This window comes from Apus apus, chromosome 4 (genome assembly GCF_020740795.1).
Source record: "Apus apus isolate bApuApu2 chromosome 4, bApuApu2.pri.cur, whole genome shotgun sequence".
In the NCBI taxonomy this organism is placed as follows: domain Eukaryota; kingdom Metazoa; phylum Chordata; class Aves; order Apodiformes; family Apodidae; genus Apus; species Apus apus.
This window is the reverse complement of record NC_067285.1, coordinates 9,760,336-9,773,873: the sequence shown is the minus strand read 5'-3', so window position 1 is coordinate 9,773,873 and position 13,538 is coordinate 9,760,336. Positions and strand designations below refer to the sequence as shown.

The following is a 13,538-nucleotide window of genomic DNA, read 5'->3' as shown; positions in this document are numbered from 1 at the left end:
CTGTAAAACTAAGTAACTTGTAAATCCCTGGCTTCCTAGCATGGGCAGTTCTCTTTTCTCCTGGTCACTACTTAGCATTTGAAAAGCTAGCTATATTGGAGATACTGAAACTCTAGCATGAGCTTGTATTTGCTCAACTCTGAAGGTATCTGAATTAAAATCAAACCTTTTGGTTAATACTATTGAGGACAGAACTCTCATTATTTATTTTTTTTTTACTATTGGTAATCAGCTCAAAGTTATCAGGCATGAAATAGCTAGGCTAGTCTTTTGCACAGCCTGTTGTCTATGGTAATCCAGCCCCTTCTTCACCAAGAACTGAGCCTCCTGGCACAGTAGCTTCACTCCACAAAGGAAAGTCTTTACAGATTGAAGGCCAAAGTGAGGGCAGATGACTAGGAAGCAGAATTTTTATTTGGTGGCCGAGGCTGCCTGAGATGTTCATTTAGCATGGCAAGTAACATTTGTTTGTATGGCAGATTCTGTTCCTGTTTAGGTACAAAAACTGTCTGAACTGAAGTAGGTGGCATTTCTCATTAGCCTATTTCACTGTTTTCCTTTAAACAGGAGGGCAGGGTTCCACTTCAGGATGCAGTCATCCTTACCTTCCACCATACTAGAACCTGAACTAGGCTAGTGTGGCATTGCAAGTCTAGACTTGCTGTTAGATGATGGAAAGGATGCAAAGCTCAAAATTTTAAATAGAAAAGGGCTATTCTTCCCTCAGGGAAAAGCAAGAGATAGTTTAATAGAGCTAATTTATGTGTGAAAGAGACACTTTTTGCTTACCCCAGACCTGGCTTCTCTAGGGATTTGAATCTATCTCAACTTAATTCCCTAATGAATCACTGAAGAACACAGAACAGCTATGTCAAATATATACCTCCTTTCCTTAATAAACAGGTTTTCCTTGAGCAAAATGCAAGGAGTGGGGAATGAAGAAGAAAAAAAAGTAGAATGGGATGGCAGAAAGGAAAAAAATCTACTAATAAAATCAGAATTCCTTAGAGACAGTTTGTCTTTAACCTTCATGCTCTGACACACTTGCTTTCAGCAATGGAAAGACTGTATTTTCTTGGCTGCAGACTTTCTAAACACCTTCAAGAAGCATGCATTTTGTTTTGGCTGGTTGTGTGTAGGCAAGCACTGCTGAGTGAAGGCGTTGTAATGGTAAACAGAAACATCAATTTACTTTGCTACAAATGGAAAGACGGCTGAAGTTACAGCTACAAGGAAAGGAGATGAAAGAAAAAAATAGAGAGTCCATTTCAGATTGTAAGTACATTTCTGAAGCAGAGCTCCTGGGCATGATGGTAGTTCAGTGCAGCAATCTTGTTGTGCAAAATTCTGCTCAGGTGAAAGCTGGAAGAGTTGACGATTCCTTCAACCACTACAAGATAACAAATCCCCTATAAACAGAATGCAGTTTACATGAATTCTTCTCTTAATAGCTAGTAATCACCTGTGGTCTTTGGTGCTGTTAATCTGTTCCTATTACACTGCTAACTGTCTGCTAATATAGATAGCAGTTATTTAATCATGTCAAAGACAAGACGAGGTCCTTAACTACCAGCTTCCTCAGCTAGAACACAAGCTTATTTTTATAATATTTTTTGGTTCTAGACTCCAGACTGCACAGAATCTGCTGTTGAGACTAAGGCTACTCCATGCAGCCTGGAGGTTTTCATATTCCAGAACATCTGCATCCTGCTGAGCCTTTCAGCTCCTACTCCTATACATCTAATGAAGCCTGCTTCTAGAAATTAACTGCTTTGATTTTAAGAGGGGCAAAGCAGCTGGTTGCAAACCACAGAAACTGAACGGTAACTCCTCATTGCCACAGCTCATAACCAGCCTAGAATTGTGACTCACCATCAGCAGTAACAGACAGCAAGCTGGAAATAAAAAAAACCTGGCTTTATGCTGGAGAAAAAGTCTGAATAGGAGCATACAGGACTAATGCTGACTTGTCTTTATGTAGCTATTTCTCTATATACTTAATATTGCTTAAGAAATGCTCATCTGCCTGAGACAAATCACACAGGTGGAGGCAACCAGGTGTTCAAGTTTAAAACACTAATCTGCAGAAACTCTCAACATGTGACACGCAACCAGACTATGAGAGAACAAGTCACTTGCTGCATTTAGGATATTTTTAGAAAGCCTCCAGCTGGCACAGGTTATTCCATTTTTAGATCTTCCTTCTAATAATCCATACCAGATGCTAAATAAAAGTCCTTTAGGAAAGGTGTTAATCACTTAGCAGCAACTAGGCTCACAAAAATTTTCATTCTTCTCACTACTGCTTCCATTCACTTTAAGATCAAGAACTCTAGTCTCTTGGGTACATGCTCAGATTTCAGAGGGATCAGATACAGCTGACTTATTTTTGACATTAAAAGCATGGAATCTTGTTATAGCAAGTGCTGAAGTCTTTCTAACCCTGAAGAACAGCTAACAAGAGTGAAATCTTTACTTCTCATTCAGTTCACATTCCCACACCTATAAGCCAGTTCTTGTAAATCTGAGAACAATTAAATCCACAAATGAATATGAACGTATCATTTATTTGAGGTGAACAATTCACATCATTAAAAGTCACAGGTAACAAATTTTATCTTAAATTTGAATCAGATGTTTATTTTATAGTTTTCAGGGGCAGCTTCAGAGAAAGTAAAATGCAAAAGATAAGCAGCACGCATCGCAATCAGATGCAGTTGAGGAAAAAACTGAAAATATGAACCCTCAGAATGCAACCTGAACAGCAAAAAGAAAAAACCTGACTTGGTATGACAAAGATGCATCTTGAAGGCAATCCACTGAATGGCTTCTTCAATGATTTATTGTTTAAAAAGTATGCAAACCATGGCACATGAAAAGAAAACCTTGTCCTAACATATTCATTGAGTAAGTCTAAAGTAATACACAAAAAATTTCAAGTAAAGGATTGTGGTCTGAAGTAAAAATTCCATTTCTTATTTAAAAATGAGAAGGCTATCTGTTTTTCTTCTCTCCATCCACTGGTTGATCCGTTTCAGAGTCATATTGGTATTTTTCCACACACTTCCTAGGGAACCAGCCTCGTTCTCTTATTCCACCTTAAGACATGAAAAGTTGCATTAACTTGGAACAAAACATGAACCACTATAGAGGAAAAACACAGAACTGGAAGAGACATCAAGAGGTTACTTAGGTTATTTTCTTCTCCAACGCAGGAAATCTAAGTCTTTCCTAACAACACTGCTTGGGAATGTATGGATTTACTTCCACTGCCTAAAATGTTTTCAGAGATTTCCAAAGTTTCACAGTGCTCCACCTTCTTTAGTATGAGAAAATATTTCCTAATGCCCTATCTGAATCTTTCTGTCTGTAATTCAAGTTCACAGCTCCTATTTCTACACACCAAGGAAGCAGGTTAAAATTTTCTCTACAACAGACTTGCACACAGCTGATGACTATGCATGTGCTCATGTTTCTCTTATCTCCTTTTCCTCTTCAGGTAAGCTATCCCAGTTCTTTCAGGTTCCCCTTATAAGTCACTTTTTCTACTGATTATTCTCATTGTTTTATTCTCAACCATTTACAGCTGATCTTCCTCCTTCTTCAGATGCAATAACTGCTTTGACTTGTGGCAGCATTACAGCTCAGTCACTGCCAATGTTGAGTAGGATGGAAGGATTACTTCACTGGGAAGCTGGATGCTTTTTTCTTTTTTGCAAGTGTTGACTCATCTTAGTATTATGATTGACTCTTTTTCCTCAGAAGAACTGCTACTTAATCATTAATTTTTCTGTCTTCTTACAGTGCAGCTTGTTATTCCTGCATATTTACAGCATTTTACTATACATTCCTAACAAATCTCATCCTGTTTTTAAAGCCTACTTCTCCAAAATGTCAATGTTATTCTGAATTCTAACCAGCCTCTCAGTATACAGCAAGTTCCCCACCCAGATCACATTTGACCTGATTTAAATATATATATATATAGCACAGATATCTGCTGCTAATCTCTATAATAAGCAACACAATACAAACTATTACTAATCTAATATCAATAACCCATTTGGGTTTGATGTTTGAAAGAGTTCATTAGAGTGAGCTGCTGAAGCCACTTACAGCTCATGGAAGTCTCTCAGCTCCCATAAAAAACATGGACACTTTCAATGTAGTGACTATTGGCTGCCTCTCTTTTGCCAACACAGAACGTACATACAACTGTTTAGAAGAGAGAAGACAATCCAATGCACCCTCTGGCAGGAAAATTTTAGCTCCATCCTAAACAGGAGGGCTAAAGTAAAAATGTGAACGTTTTAATGCAGATGGCTGTAATGTTGTCTCCTTGCAGACCAGCAGGAATCTTGTCTTTGACAGCTGTAGCTGTTACCTTCATAACTGCATGACAAAGTCCTTGGAATTAATCCCAAACCAAAGCCAACATCTCCTTGTTTTTAGGAGGTACAAAGAGTAATCTCAGGTCTTAACTGTATATGGTGTATTTAAGAAAGACCACTATTTAAATATCAAAATAAGAAATCATCATTAACACCTCTTCAGAGTCTAAAGTTTAACTTTTCCTTAGAATATGAAGAAGTGTCCGCCTTCCCACTCAACCTGCAATAAGCTACTGGATGAGTGCTCTTTAAGTCTGACAGATTAGTTTAGTGTCTATCAAAACTGCCAAGCATACTAGATGTAAAGAGTAAAAATTGTGGATATGGTTTTAGAGGGGACAGAAGCTAATACCAGGAAGGTCAATCATCATACATTTTGAGAAGTGAACATGTAGTCTTGTCCACATTTCTAGACAGCTATAAAATTGATCTGTAATTCTCAGCAGTAAAAGTGAAAATAACTGCTTCATACCATCAGCAGCTGAGTCAAGAATCTTCTCACCATACATCCAGTGTCTGGGGAAGAAAGTGTAAGAGGTAATTAGATGCCAGAACTCATCAGAAATTTAAACCAAACATAAAGGTGTGGAGCCACTAACTTTAAGCCTCTTGTGGCTAAGATCAGATCCCCTCTACTCAGTGCAATTCTAGGTTCTTCAGTGCACGGTGTTGTGAAGAACGTTTTCACGCCTTTAGTCACAGGGCAGCAGATCCCACTATAATCTTCTACCGCTCGATACCGTACCTATGGAATTGAACAGACCACAGCAACATCTTACTGTAAGGAGTTATGGCCTTGCTAACACTTTCACACCAAAAAATCAATTGAAGTACACTGTTAGATTTGAGCACAATGACAATGGTTGTTAAAGGGGCTCTAAATTCCAAATTAACTGCTTAACAATTAAGCACAGTCTTCTTCATTACCATGTTTATTACTATCTGGAAACTAAGGAGCAGGTGCAAGGAAAGCTAAATGCTATGGTTAATCAAGCAGCACACTGTTTGTGTGGAAACACAAAGTCTATATTTAATAGCAGTTTAAAATTAAAAAAAATATATAACCTCATCAATTACTTAAACATTTATTTATGCAGATATTGTAAAGTCATTTCAGAGCAAACTTCACAAATACTTACACTTCTTACTCGCTTGTCTGCTTTCTGTTTCAGTTGCTCTATCTATAAATGATTATAAATAGAAATTTAGGCAGCGTTTAGTTTAAGAGAACTTGTGTATTCAACACAAAATGAAGTCAGGTATTGAAACCCTTCAACACAGGAAATACCATTAGCATTTAAATTACTCACAAAAGGTTAACTTTTTAGTCTATCAAAAATGGAAGAACATTTGACAGAACTGTTTCTTAAGTGTACGTATTACTAGTCATTCTATTTTAGTTATTTTACAAGCTGGTATATTACTGCAAAGGAAAGCAGGCTATTAGATAGTGGGAAGGATTAACTTGAGAGATCAATTACCGTCAAACTGTATTGATGACAGCCATCTCTTACTGGCCAGTCCAGGCCATCTCCCTCAGGAATCCCAGACCATGTAAACACTTGCTTGAAGTTCTTCCATTTGCTTCCCATGTCATAGGGAAAAATAAAGGTCTCATCTGTTTGGTAGTACTGGATTCTGTCTTTGGCCTGCAAAATAGTGAAGAAATATCATACATCAAAACATGCCCTACAAACTGTGGCCGAGCAGCAAATATTAAGAGGAGTAGGTCATTGATCCATGAGACCTAAAGGCAAGAGCAGTAAATTCCTGCTATACTAACCTAGGGTTTAAAAACTAATTAAACCAATTATGACATTTAGAAGTGTTTTGTTTGGGTCCCCATATCCCCTCTCACGTATTCTTTAACAAGAGAGTCAACTGGCTGCTATAGATCAATTCACTCCATGCTCTGGTTTTAGTTTATGGCTTTTTTCAAAGAGAGATTCCTGACTACTTCTCAGTTACATATAGAGACTTCCACAACTTGGGATTTAATCGATGCTCATGGGCACAATTCAACATTGGCTGCGTCTATTCCACCTCTAAGAACTGCATAAACAGGCACGCTCTGGATCACTCCCTTCTGAAGCCATAAGCTTTGTATTCTCTCAGTAACGGTGCCATCTAGTGGAGCAGCCGCAAAAGAGTTTGTTTTCTATTGCGATAATGCAGTTTTTATTACTCACTTCTCTATTAAAGTCTGTGCACGGCTCTCAGAACATACCTATTAGCAGCCTGCGTTTTACAGCAAGAAGTTTAACAGATTATTCCAAATTCTACTATTTAGTTTTAAACGGGTTTTCTTATATTTGTTTTCCATGACACCATTATTCAAAGACCTAACAGGACCAGGATCCACCTAAACTAAGATTCCGTGCAAAGAGAAGGCATTACAATACTTAAGTACTTAAACACAGTCCAGATACTCTTGCTAATTTTGACACAGAATACAAGAAAGACAAGTTAATAATGAAAAGGTTTTGGACTTATATAAAACAACCTGGTAAACTGAACTGGTTTACTGGTTTCCAAACATCAAGTCAGTTTTGCTTCCCCTAAACTTAGCTCCTGCTCCTTGGATATATTTCTTCCAAATAACCTTGTGAAAACCTCTATAAAAATACAGAAATTAAAGAGAAATTTAAAGGAGAGAAGACTAGGTATTTAATTATTTTTTAGTACTTCAAAACCAAGGAAAATCCTCCCAAATTTAATGAAAGCCAAAACATGCCACCAAGAATGGGCAGGGGAGGTGGACAATTACAGACACAAGCAGGCATAACGAGAAGCAAAGACAACTCAAGTTTCATACAAAACCACCCTCGTATTCCAAGAGAATAAGCAAAGTCTCTTGAAAGCAAGTATTTTTCCATGTTCACACCAATTCCCCCAAACAGAAATTTCTATGCAGCTAACTTATTTCTCATCTAATTCAGTGAATTTTAGAGACAGTAAGGGAAATGGTCACTGGAGGTGTTAAGTTAGTGATGAACTGAAATGATACCTTTGATTTTAAATTCAGACAGATAAAACAAGGAATTTATATATCTGGAGAATAAATTCTGCAACAATACAATACAAGAATACTGTACTAAAAGCTTACCTTTTCTTCAATCCAGGACTCGATTGAAGTTTTATTTGTCAAAATTACTTTCATCTAAAATAAATGTTAGGTGAAATTAGTGTTGGTTTTCTGCAGAAATACATCAGCTAGGTGAAGAAAACTCCATTTAACAAACCAAACTGGCTTTAAAGTACAAAGGAACTTGTAGAGGCTTAACTGAAAACACAAAACATTAAAAACTAATATTCAGCACATATACATGCTAATGCCATCCTCTAGAATTATAGTTAGTATCACACAGTATTTCAGTTCATTATTAAAATGTGTATTTTTTTCCTTCCAAAGATCTCAAACATGTGAAGTAACACATCAGACATCTTCATACCTCTTTTTAGGGATAGGAGCATGTACTCCTGAAATTACCAAGTATTTTGCCTTTTATAAAGCCCATCTCATGTTTTCTTAATTCATAAAGTTTAATCTCCAAGTTCTCCCATTAAAAACAATTTTTAAAAATACTGTGGTGATAACACAGGGACTGGGAGAAAGCAACATAAACCCCTGGAAAAGTCACACAGCAACATAAGCTCCAAACAACTGCTCCTACCTCAACACTGCATTCCCTTTCTGCTCCACAACCTGACAAAACCTACAGCTTCTAACTTCATTTGCAAGAGAAGCAATAGGCTTACCTGAATAATAAACAGCATACCAACAGCAATAGTTGTTCCTAATGCCAGTCCTAAAGCAAATAAAGATGCAGCAAATGCAGACAGTCCAAAGGGAATAATGGGTCGAGGGTCTCTTTTGGCTGCACTCATGTCAATCTTTACAGAACTCCACCCAAAAGATATCTACAAAGGGAAAATATCATTTAGTTCTAGAACATTCTGACTGCTGAATCAAAACAACCAACCAGTAAATCTGACTCTGAAGTAATTGTCCAACTTCCAACATGTTTATAATCTGAGTAATTAAAATAATATATTTTTTAAAGTATTAGAAAGACTTTCCAGATAGACATCCTTTGCTAGATGTAGGCCTTCTCTAGATGGAAAGCTAAATCAAAATCCCCCTCTTGCAAAGTCCGCAAGCTCAGCTCAAAATTGGCAAAAAAAAAGTGGACTGTGACACATGAGCAAAAATATATTCATCAGTTTCAGACAGATGTTTGCACAGCATTGTACCCATTTTCAAAGGAACAGCTACAGGTTTCCTCTGGAAGCTTTAGCAGATAGCAGACCTCAACATTATTGCTCTGCAAATACAACATGCAGACTTCCTCTGTTACACTCAGCTGATGCTTTCAAGCTCTTCATTGCAACCAGAAAGGCTGAAATCAAAGCTCATAATCTTAACCATGGATCTGAGATAAGGGAAGTATTGCAAAACAAACTTTGTCATTGCAGTTTATTTTTTCCATTTAAAAACAAATCCAACATAATTATTTTCAGTTCAAAAAATATGTACTTTTTTCCCTTGAATAATTGGATACAATTCTAAAAAAGTGACTAGAAAATAAACGGCATCTCATGTGTTGGAAATAAATAGCAGCTGGTTTCTGTACCAACCAAAAAACAGCCTGCCTCTATATAAAGGGCTACTCAGAAACCTTCTCCAGTCAATGCAAAGGTCTATGAAACTCCCAGTGAATATGACAAACGAGAAATAAAAAGAAAATACAAACAACTTTCTCTGAATCCTCCTCCAATTAATAAGCCTACTTCTCGCAGGTGGAGGGCAGAACTGAGAGTACATGTTGAAAGAATAATAATAAAAAAATTCCACACACTTCTTCTCAGGTAACCAAATTGCCTCATACTCCCAGAGATAAATTACACATCTGATTTAAATTATATTTTAAGCATCTAATTATGTTTTCTTACTCTGTTATAAAGCTGAGTGTACATAGTCATAATAAATATGAAAGAAGCGTGAATGCATCCCAGGGGAGCTAAGAGGAGGAACAGAGTGAAAGATGCATGATTCTGGTATCCACAGCAGTTGTTGATCCAAGGGCAATGGTGATCCATCTTCATGACACATCTGTGAATAATAAATAAATATTGATTGATATAAAGGACATGATTTTTTTTTTCCAAAAAAGCTCAAATAAAAGGACAGTTAACTTTCTACTGCATCATTCATTCATTTAAACCCAGCAATTTCAGACAGTAGTAGCTTCTTTTTTTTTTGCCATTCAGAATATTTCATGTTGTAGAGTGAAAGAAAGCAAAATAAAAAGTGCTCCCAGGTCCCACCCTCCCTAATTACTCCTCTTCCTATATACTAAACTTGCTAGTTGCTAATAAACACCATATTCCAGAGCCAGGAGACACAGAGGTAGAATGGGATGTGTAAGAACTACCAGCAGCATAATTTGCCACATTTTTTTAAATAAGCACACCAAGAAAATAAATACCAAATTCCTTGTGAACTACTTGCAGAAAGAACATGTAAAAGTACACAGACAGAAGTGTGCTAGTGTCTCTTTTTTTTCTGTAGTAGATTCTCTTAAGGCTTAATCAGTTCCTATATACTGACCTCATACCATCGTAAATCCTCTTCAAAATCTATTTAGCAAGTGCAGACACCCTAGAGACTCTTGTATTCAACATGAAGCTGGTTATTTTGGTGTAGCTTACAGGTGCAAAAAAACACCTGATAAAAATTTATTCACATCCCAAATTGCATTGATTTAACCTAACAGGTGTAAGAGTCACTAATTATAATGTTGCAATTCATCAGCACCAAACCTAAGTGATAAACAAAGGACTGAACTGCACAAATATCAAGCTCCTCCAAAGAGAAAAGTTAATTATTTTGGAACTACTGAGCCCATTATCTTTTAAGCTAGTCCATTCCCAACAGGAAGTTGAGCTTGTCCCTTTTAGAGAATTCTTCTTTAGTAGCATACACCCAACTGCCAGTGCACAAGTTTTTGAATACGTAAACATAATTCTAAGCACAAATGCTTCCGAAGAAGTTCCTAGATCTTAAATTAGAAACCTCACCTCACCCAGGTGGGCCACAAAAAGTAGCTCAACTCCTGCACTAAAATTTGCCATAGCATAGAAGATTTTCAGCAATGGCTTAAGCTACCATTGCAACAGAATAGAAACACATGTGGAATGAGTCACAGAGTTGAGGAAGCAGAAAATTCTTAAAAGCATATCAGCAAAATGATTTGCAGAATGTGCTGCAGTTCCTTCTGGTTTATTTGACAAAAAAGATAAAATTATTTAAAGGACTTATTTTTGCAATAACAATAATCACAATCTGCTGCCATTTTCTAGTAAGTCCTCAGTGTAAAAGGTTGTTGCTCAAGGAAAGGAGTCTAATTTTATATCTCAGAATGATACAGCCCAAATTCCAGCACTGCTCTAGTTTCAGTCACTACTGGTTTTGCATTTTGTGTTTATACAGATAACAAACGAATGTGTATGTTGCAATATCCCTTTACCACATTTTCTAACACTACCTCAGAGCAGGACTTGCCCAGTAAACCTACGATAAATACAACTACAGCCTGGATGCAGACAGTTGAAGTAGATTACTTTTTTCAAGCTGTACTAAATTCCTGTGCAGCTGTTTACAATAAAACTATCCTTCAACTCGAAACAAGTCTGTTGGAACATTAACACATAACAAAGCACAAACATTTTAGGCTGACCCAAAAGGCTTACAAGTTTACTCAACACAGACGTCTCTTAAAAAAAACACAACAACAAACAAACCCTCTAGTGAAGAGTAAATTTCCCCTCAAATCAGCATTTAACTCCTATTTGGAAAAGTAACAGAATAGGCTTTTCTAATCCCTGAGCAGCTAAATGTTTGGACTCCAAACTTTTAAAGGATTGGAAGATTTTTAGGTATTTATGCAGGCTCAATTCCCTGAAACAGTACCGCAATATTTTGTTAATACTGTCAAGAAGTTCTTAAGAGAAACTGTTTCAAGCTAAAAAGAAAATGTTAAAGACAGATCTATGTATTAAACTAAAACACAGTAAAACCATCTAGAAATCATATAACTACAAAGTGGAAGTATCTGCAATGGGTGTAGTGTTTGACAGGAGGCATTTTAAAAACGCAGAATACAAGAGCTACAAGAATTGTATTAATACCTCATCATTAGATTTGAAGCTGCTTTAATATGGATTTAAAACAATTGTAAAGACAGACAGTACCTGTTACACTTTCGACAGTGGTGTGAACGTGGTGCCTTATATGACTGACACACTTTACAGTATTGGAGATACATGCAATCCTGAGATTTTTCCTTCAAACAGAAGAATAGGCATGTTAGATGTACATAATTCTACTGACATATCATATCTTGGCACTTTTGCAATGTAGGCATCTTTGCTTTCTTCTGACAGGGTGTGTTTCATAACCCAACCCTACTTAAAGGTAGGTGGTTAGGAGAAAAAAAACCAAAATGAAATAATCTCTCGGCTATCACCACAGCCATCTCCCACAGCTGAAAGCACTGGTAGCTAAAAAAAATAAACAGTTCTTCCATCAGGAAGAGTGACTGTACAAGCAGGGTTTCGTACTGAAATTCTGGGAGTAAAAAACAGCATAAAGCCTTTATAATTAAAAAAAAGTTTTTACACCTTATCTATTTTATACCATGAGCCAACCTAAGCTTACTACAAAGATATAGTACTGCTAAGATATAGTACTGCTAAGACTAATGCTTAGATAGTTCTTGTTTGCCACCCTCTCTCTCTCACACACATCCCAACCACAGCAAGATGAGAGACAGAGACACTTGTGGATAGCAAGGAGTAACACTCGCCAGAATTTTGCTCACCAAGCAGAATACCCAGTTGTCCTACAAGGACTACATCGGGATGCCCTTCTCACGATACTGTTCTGATAAATATTCCACAAGTAGAAATGTGATTGTTACTCATCTTTGTGTCATACCACTGGAACACAAACTCTGACCAGCTGCCTTGAGATGCTGCACCTACATCAGCCTGGTCTCTGACCACAACTCTTCCAAGAGGAGGGAAATGCAAATTTCTATCGTGACTTACACTACTGTGCTGAACGTAAGATAAACACATAATCTGCAGGCTCACATATAAAAAATGAAATGTTTTAGAGAAAGTTAATCTTTGTTACTAGCAGCAAAGCCTTCAAACAACAGTATCTGCGTAAGCGCGCAGATAACCTTGAAGTTCCCACTCCCAGCTAACAGTACTTGTTTCCTGCTGTTTTGCTTTGAGGAGCAGCTTCAAACCATGGAAGACTACTGCCGGTAACCGAGCAGCACCGGGTCACTGGGGGCAGAACAAGATATGGATGGAGTAAGCTAGTGCATACCGGCGACGCTGGAACCAACAAAGCAGGAGAGGCGGAAAGCGAAGACGCCGATAAGGCGAAAGGAGTGGCCTGCGGGGCTGGCTGCCTTCCTCGGGAACAGCGGGGGCACCACGAGAGGCGTGACCTGCCCCGCCGCGGCCCCTGCGCGCTCTCCCTGCAGAGCCCGGCCCCGGCCCACGGGCGGCCCGGCCCGCGACCCCGGCCCGGCCCGAGCCCCCCCCCCGGGGACGAGGCGATCGCAAGCCAGCGCTTACCGGCGTCCACCCCAGCGGGACGTACCCCGGGCCGACAAACATGGCGCTGAAGTAGTTGTAGAGGATCATGACGGTCCAGTTGAGGAGCATGACGAAGTTGACGCTTCCCCCGGCGGTGTCCAGGGGCCAGTACCACAGCGCGGCGTCCGCCATGGCGGTGGCCGAGCACACGGCCACCACGGACAGGGCCACCAGCGGCCCCCAGTGGCACAGCCGCCGCGCCCGGCGCAGCCCCCCCGGCCCGCCCATGCCCGCTACCGCCGCGCGCCCGCCGCCCCCGCCCCGCCGCCGCCGCCGCGCATGGCGGACGCCGCGCTCAGCCCCGCGCCAGCCCGCCGGCCGCCGGGAGGAAGGCAGCGGAGCGAGGAAGGGGAAGGGGAAGCGACGGGGCCCGCCGGGGCTCGGCCCCGCCCTGCCGGTCTGGGGAGGCGGGGCCGGCCCGGGGAGCGGAGCAGCCCCTCCCCGCCCCGCCCCGCCCCGCCCGGCGGTCCG

At 39.4% G+C, this 13,538-nt stretch overlaps 1 protein-coding gene across 2 annotated transcripts; it reads right to left on the bottom strand.

Annotated features, from left to right (window-relative positions):
• Nucleotides 1-2,547: 2,547 nt before the first annotated feature.
• ZDHHC6 (zinc finger DHHC-type palmitoyltransferase 6) lies at nt 2,548-13,453 on the bottom strand. 2 transcript variants are annotated; one of them, XM_051619864.1, is made up of 10 exons: nt 13,047-13,453; nt 11,646-11,737; nt 9,345-9,504; nt 8,151-8,312; nt 7,498-7,551; nt 5,873-6,040; nt 5,531-5,572; nt 4,991-5,136; nt 4,864-4,907; nt 2,548-3,098 (listed from the first exon to the last, which is right to left on the bottom strand). In XM_051619864.1, the coding sequence occupies exons 1-10, from the start codon at nt 13,293-13,295 to the stop codon at nt 2,995-2,997; spliced, it is 1,221 nt and encodes a 406-aa protein (XP_051475824.1). In that variant the 5' UTR covers nt 13,296-13,453; the 3' UTR covers nt 2,548-2,994. The 2 variants fall into 2 exon arrangements, with proteins under 2 accessions (XP_051475824.1, XP_051475825.1); XM_051619865.1 differs by lacking the exon at nt 5,531-5,572 and having other exon boundaries at nt 13,047-13,346.
• Nucleotides 13,454-13,538: the final 85 nt, after the last annotated feature.

Excerpts from the sequence above, each read along its gene's own strand:
- ZDHHC6 (XM_051619864.1), bottom strand. The coding sequence starts at position 13,295 with ATGGGCGGGCCGGGGGGGCTGCGCCGGGCGCGGCGGCTGTGCCACTGG. Across the intron at positions 7,552-8,150 it reads GTATGCTGTTTATTATTCAG|ATGAAAGTAATTTTGACAAA; the intron begins GTAAGCCTATTG and ends CATTTATTTTAG. Across the intron at positions 5,573-5,872 it reads GTCATCAATACAGTTTGACG|ATAGAGCAACTGAAACAGAA; the intron begins GTAATTGATCTC and ends AATCATTTATAG.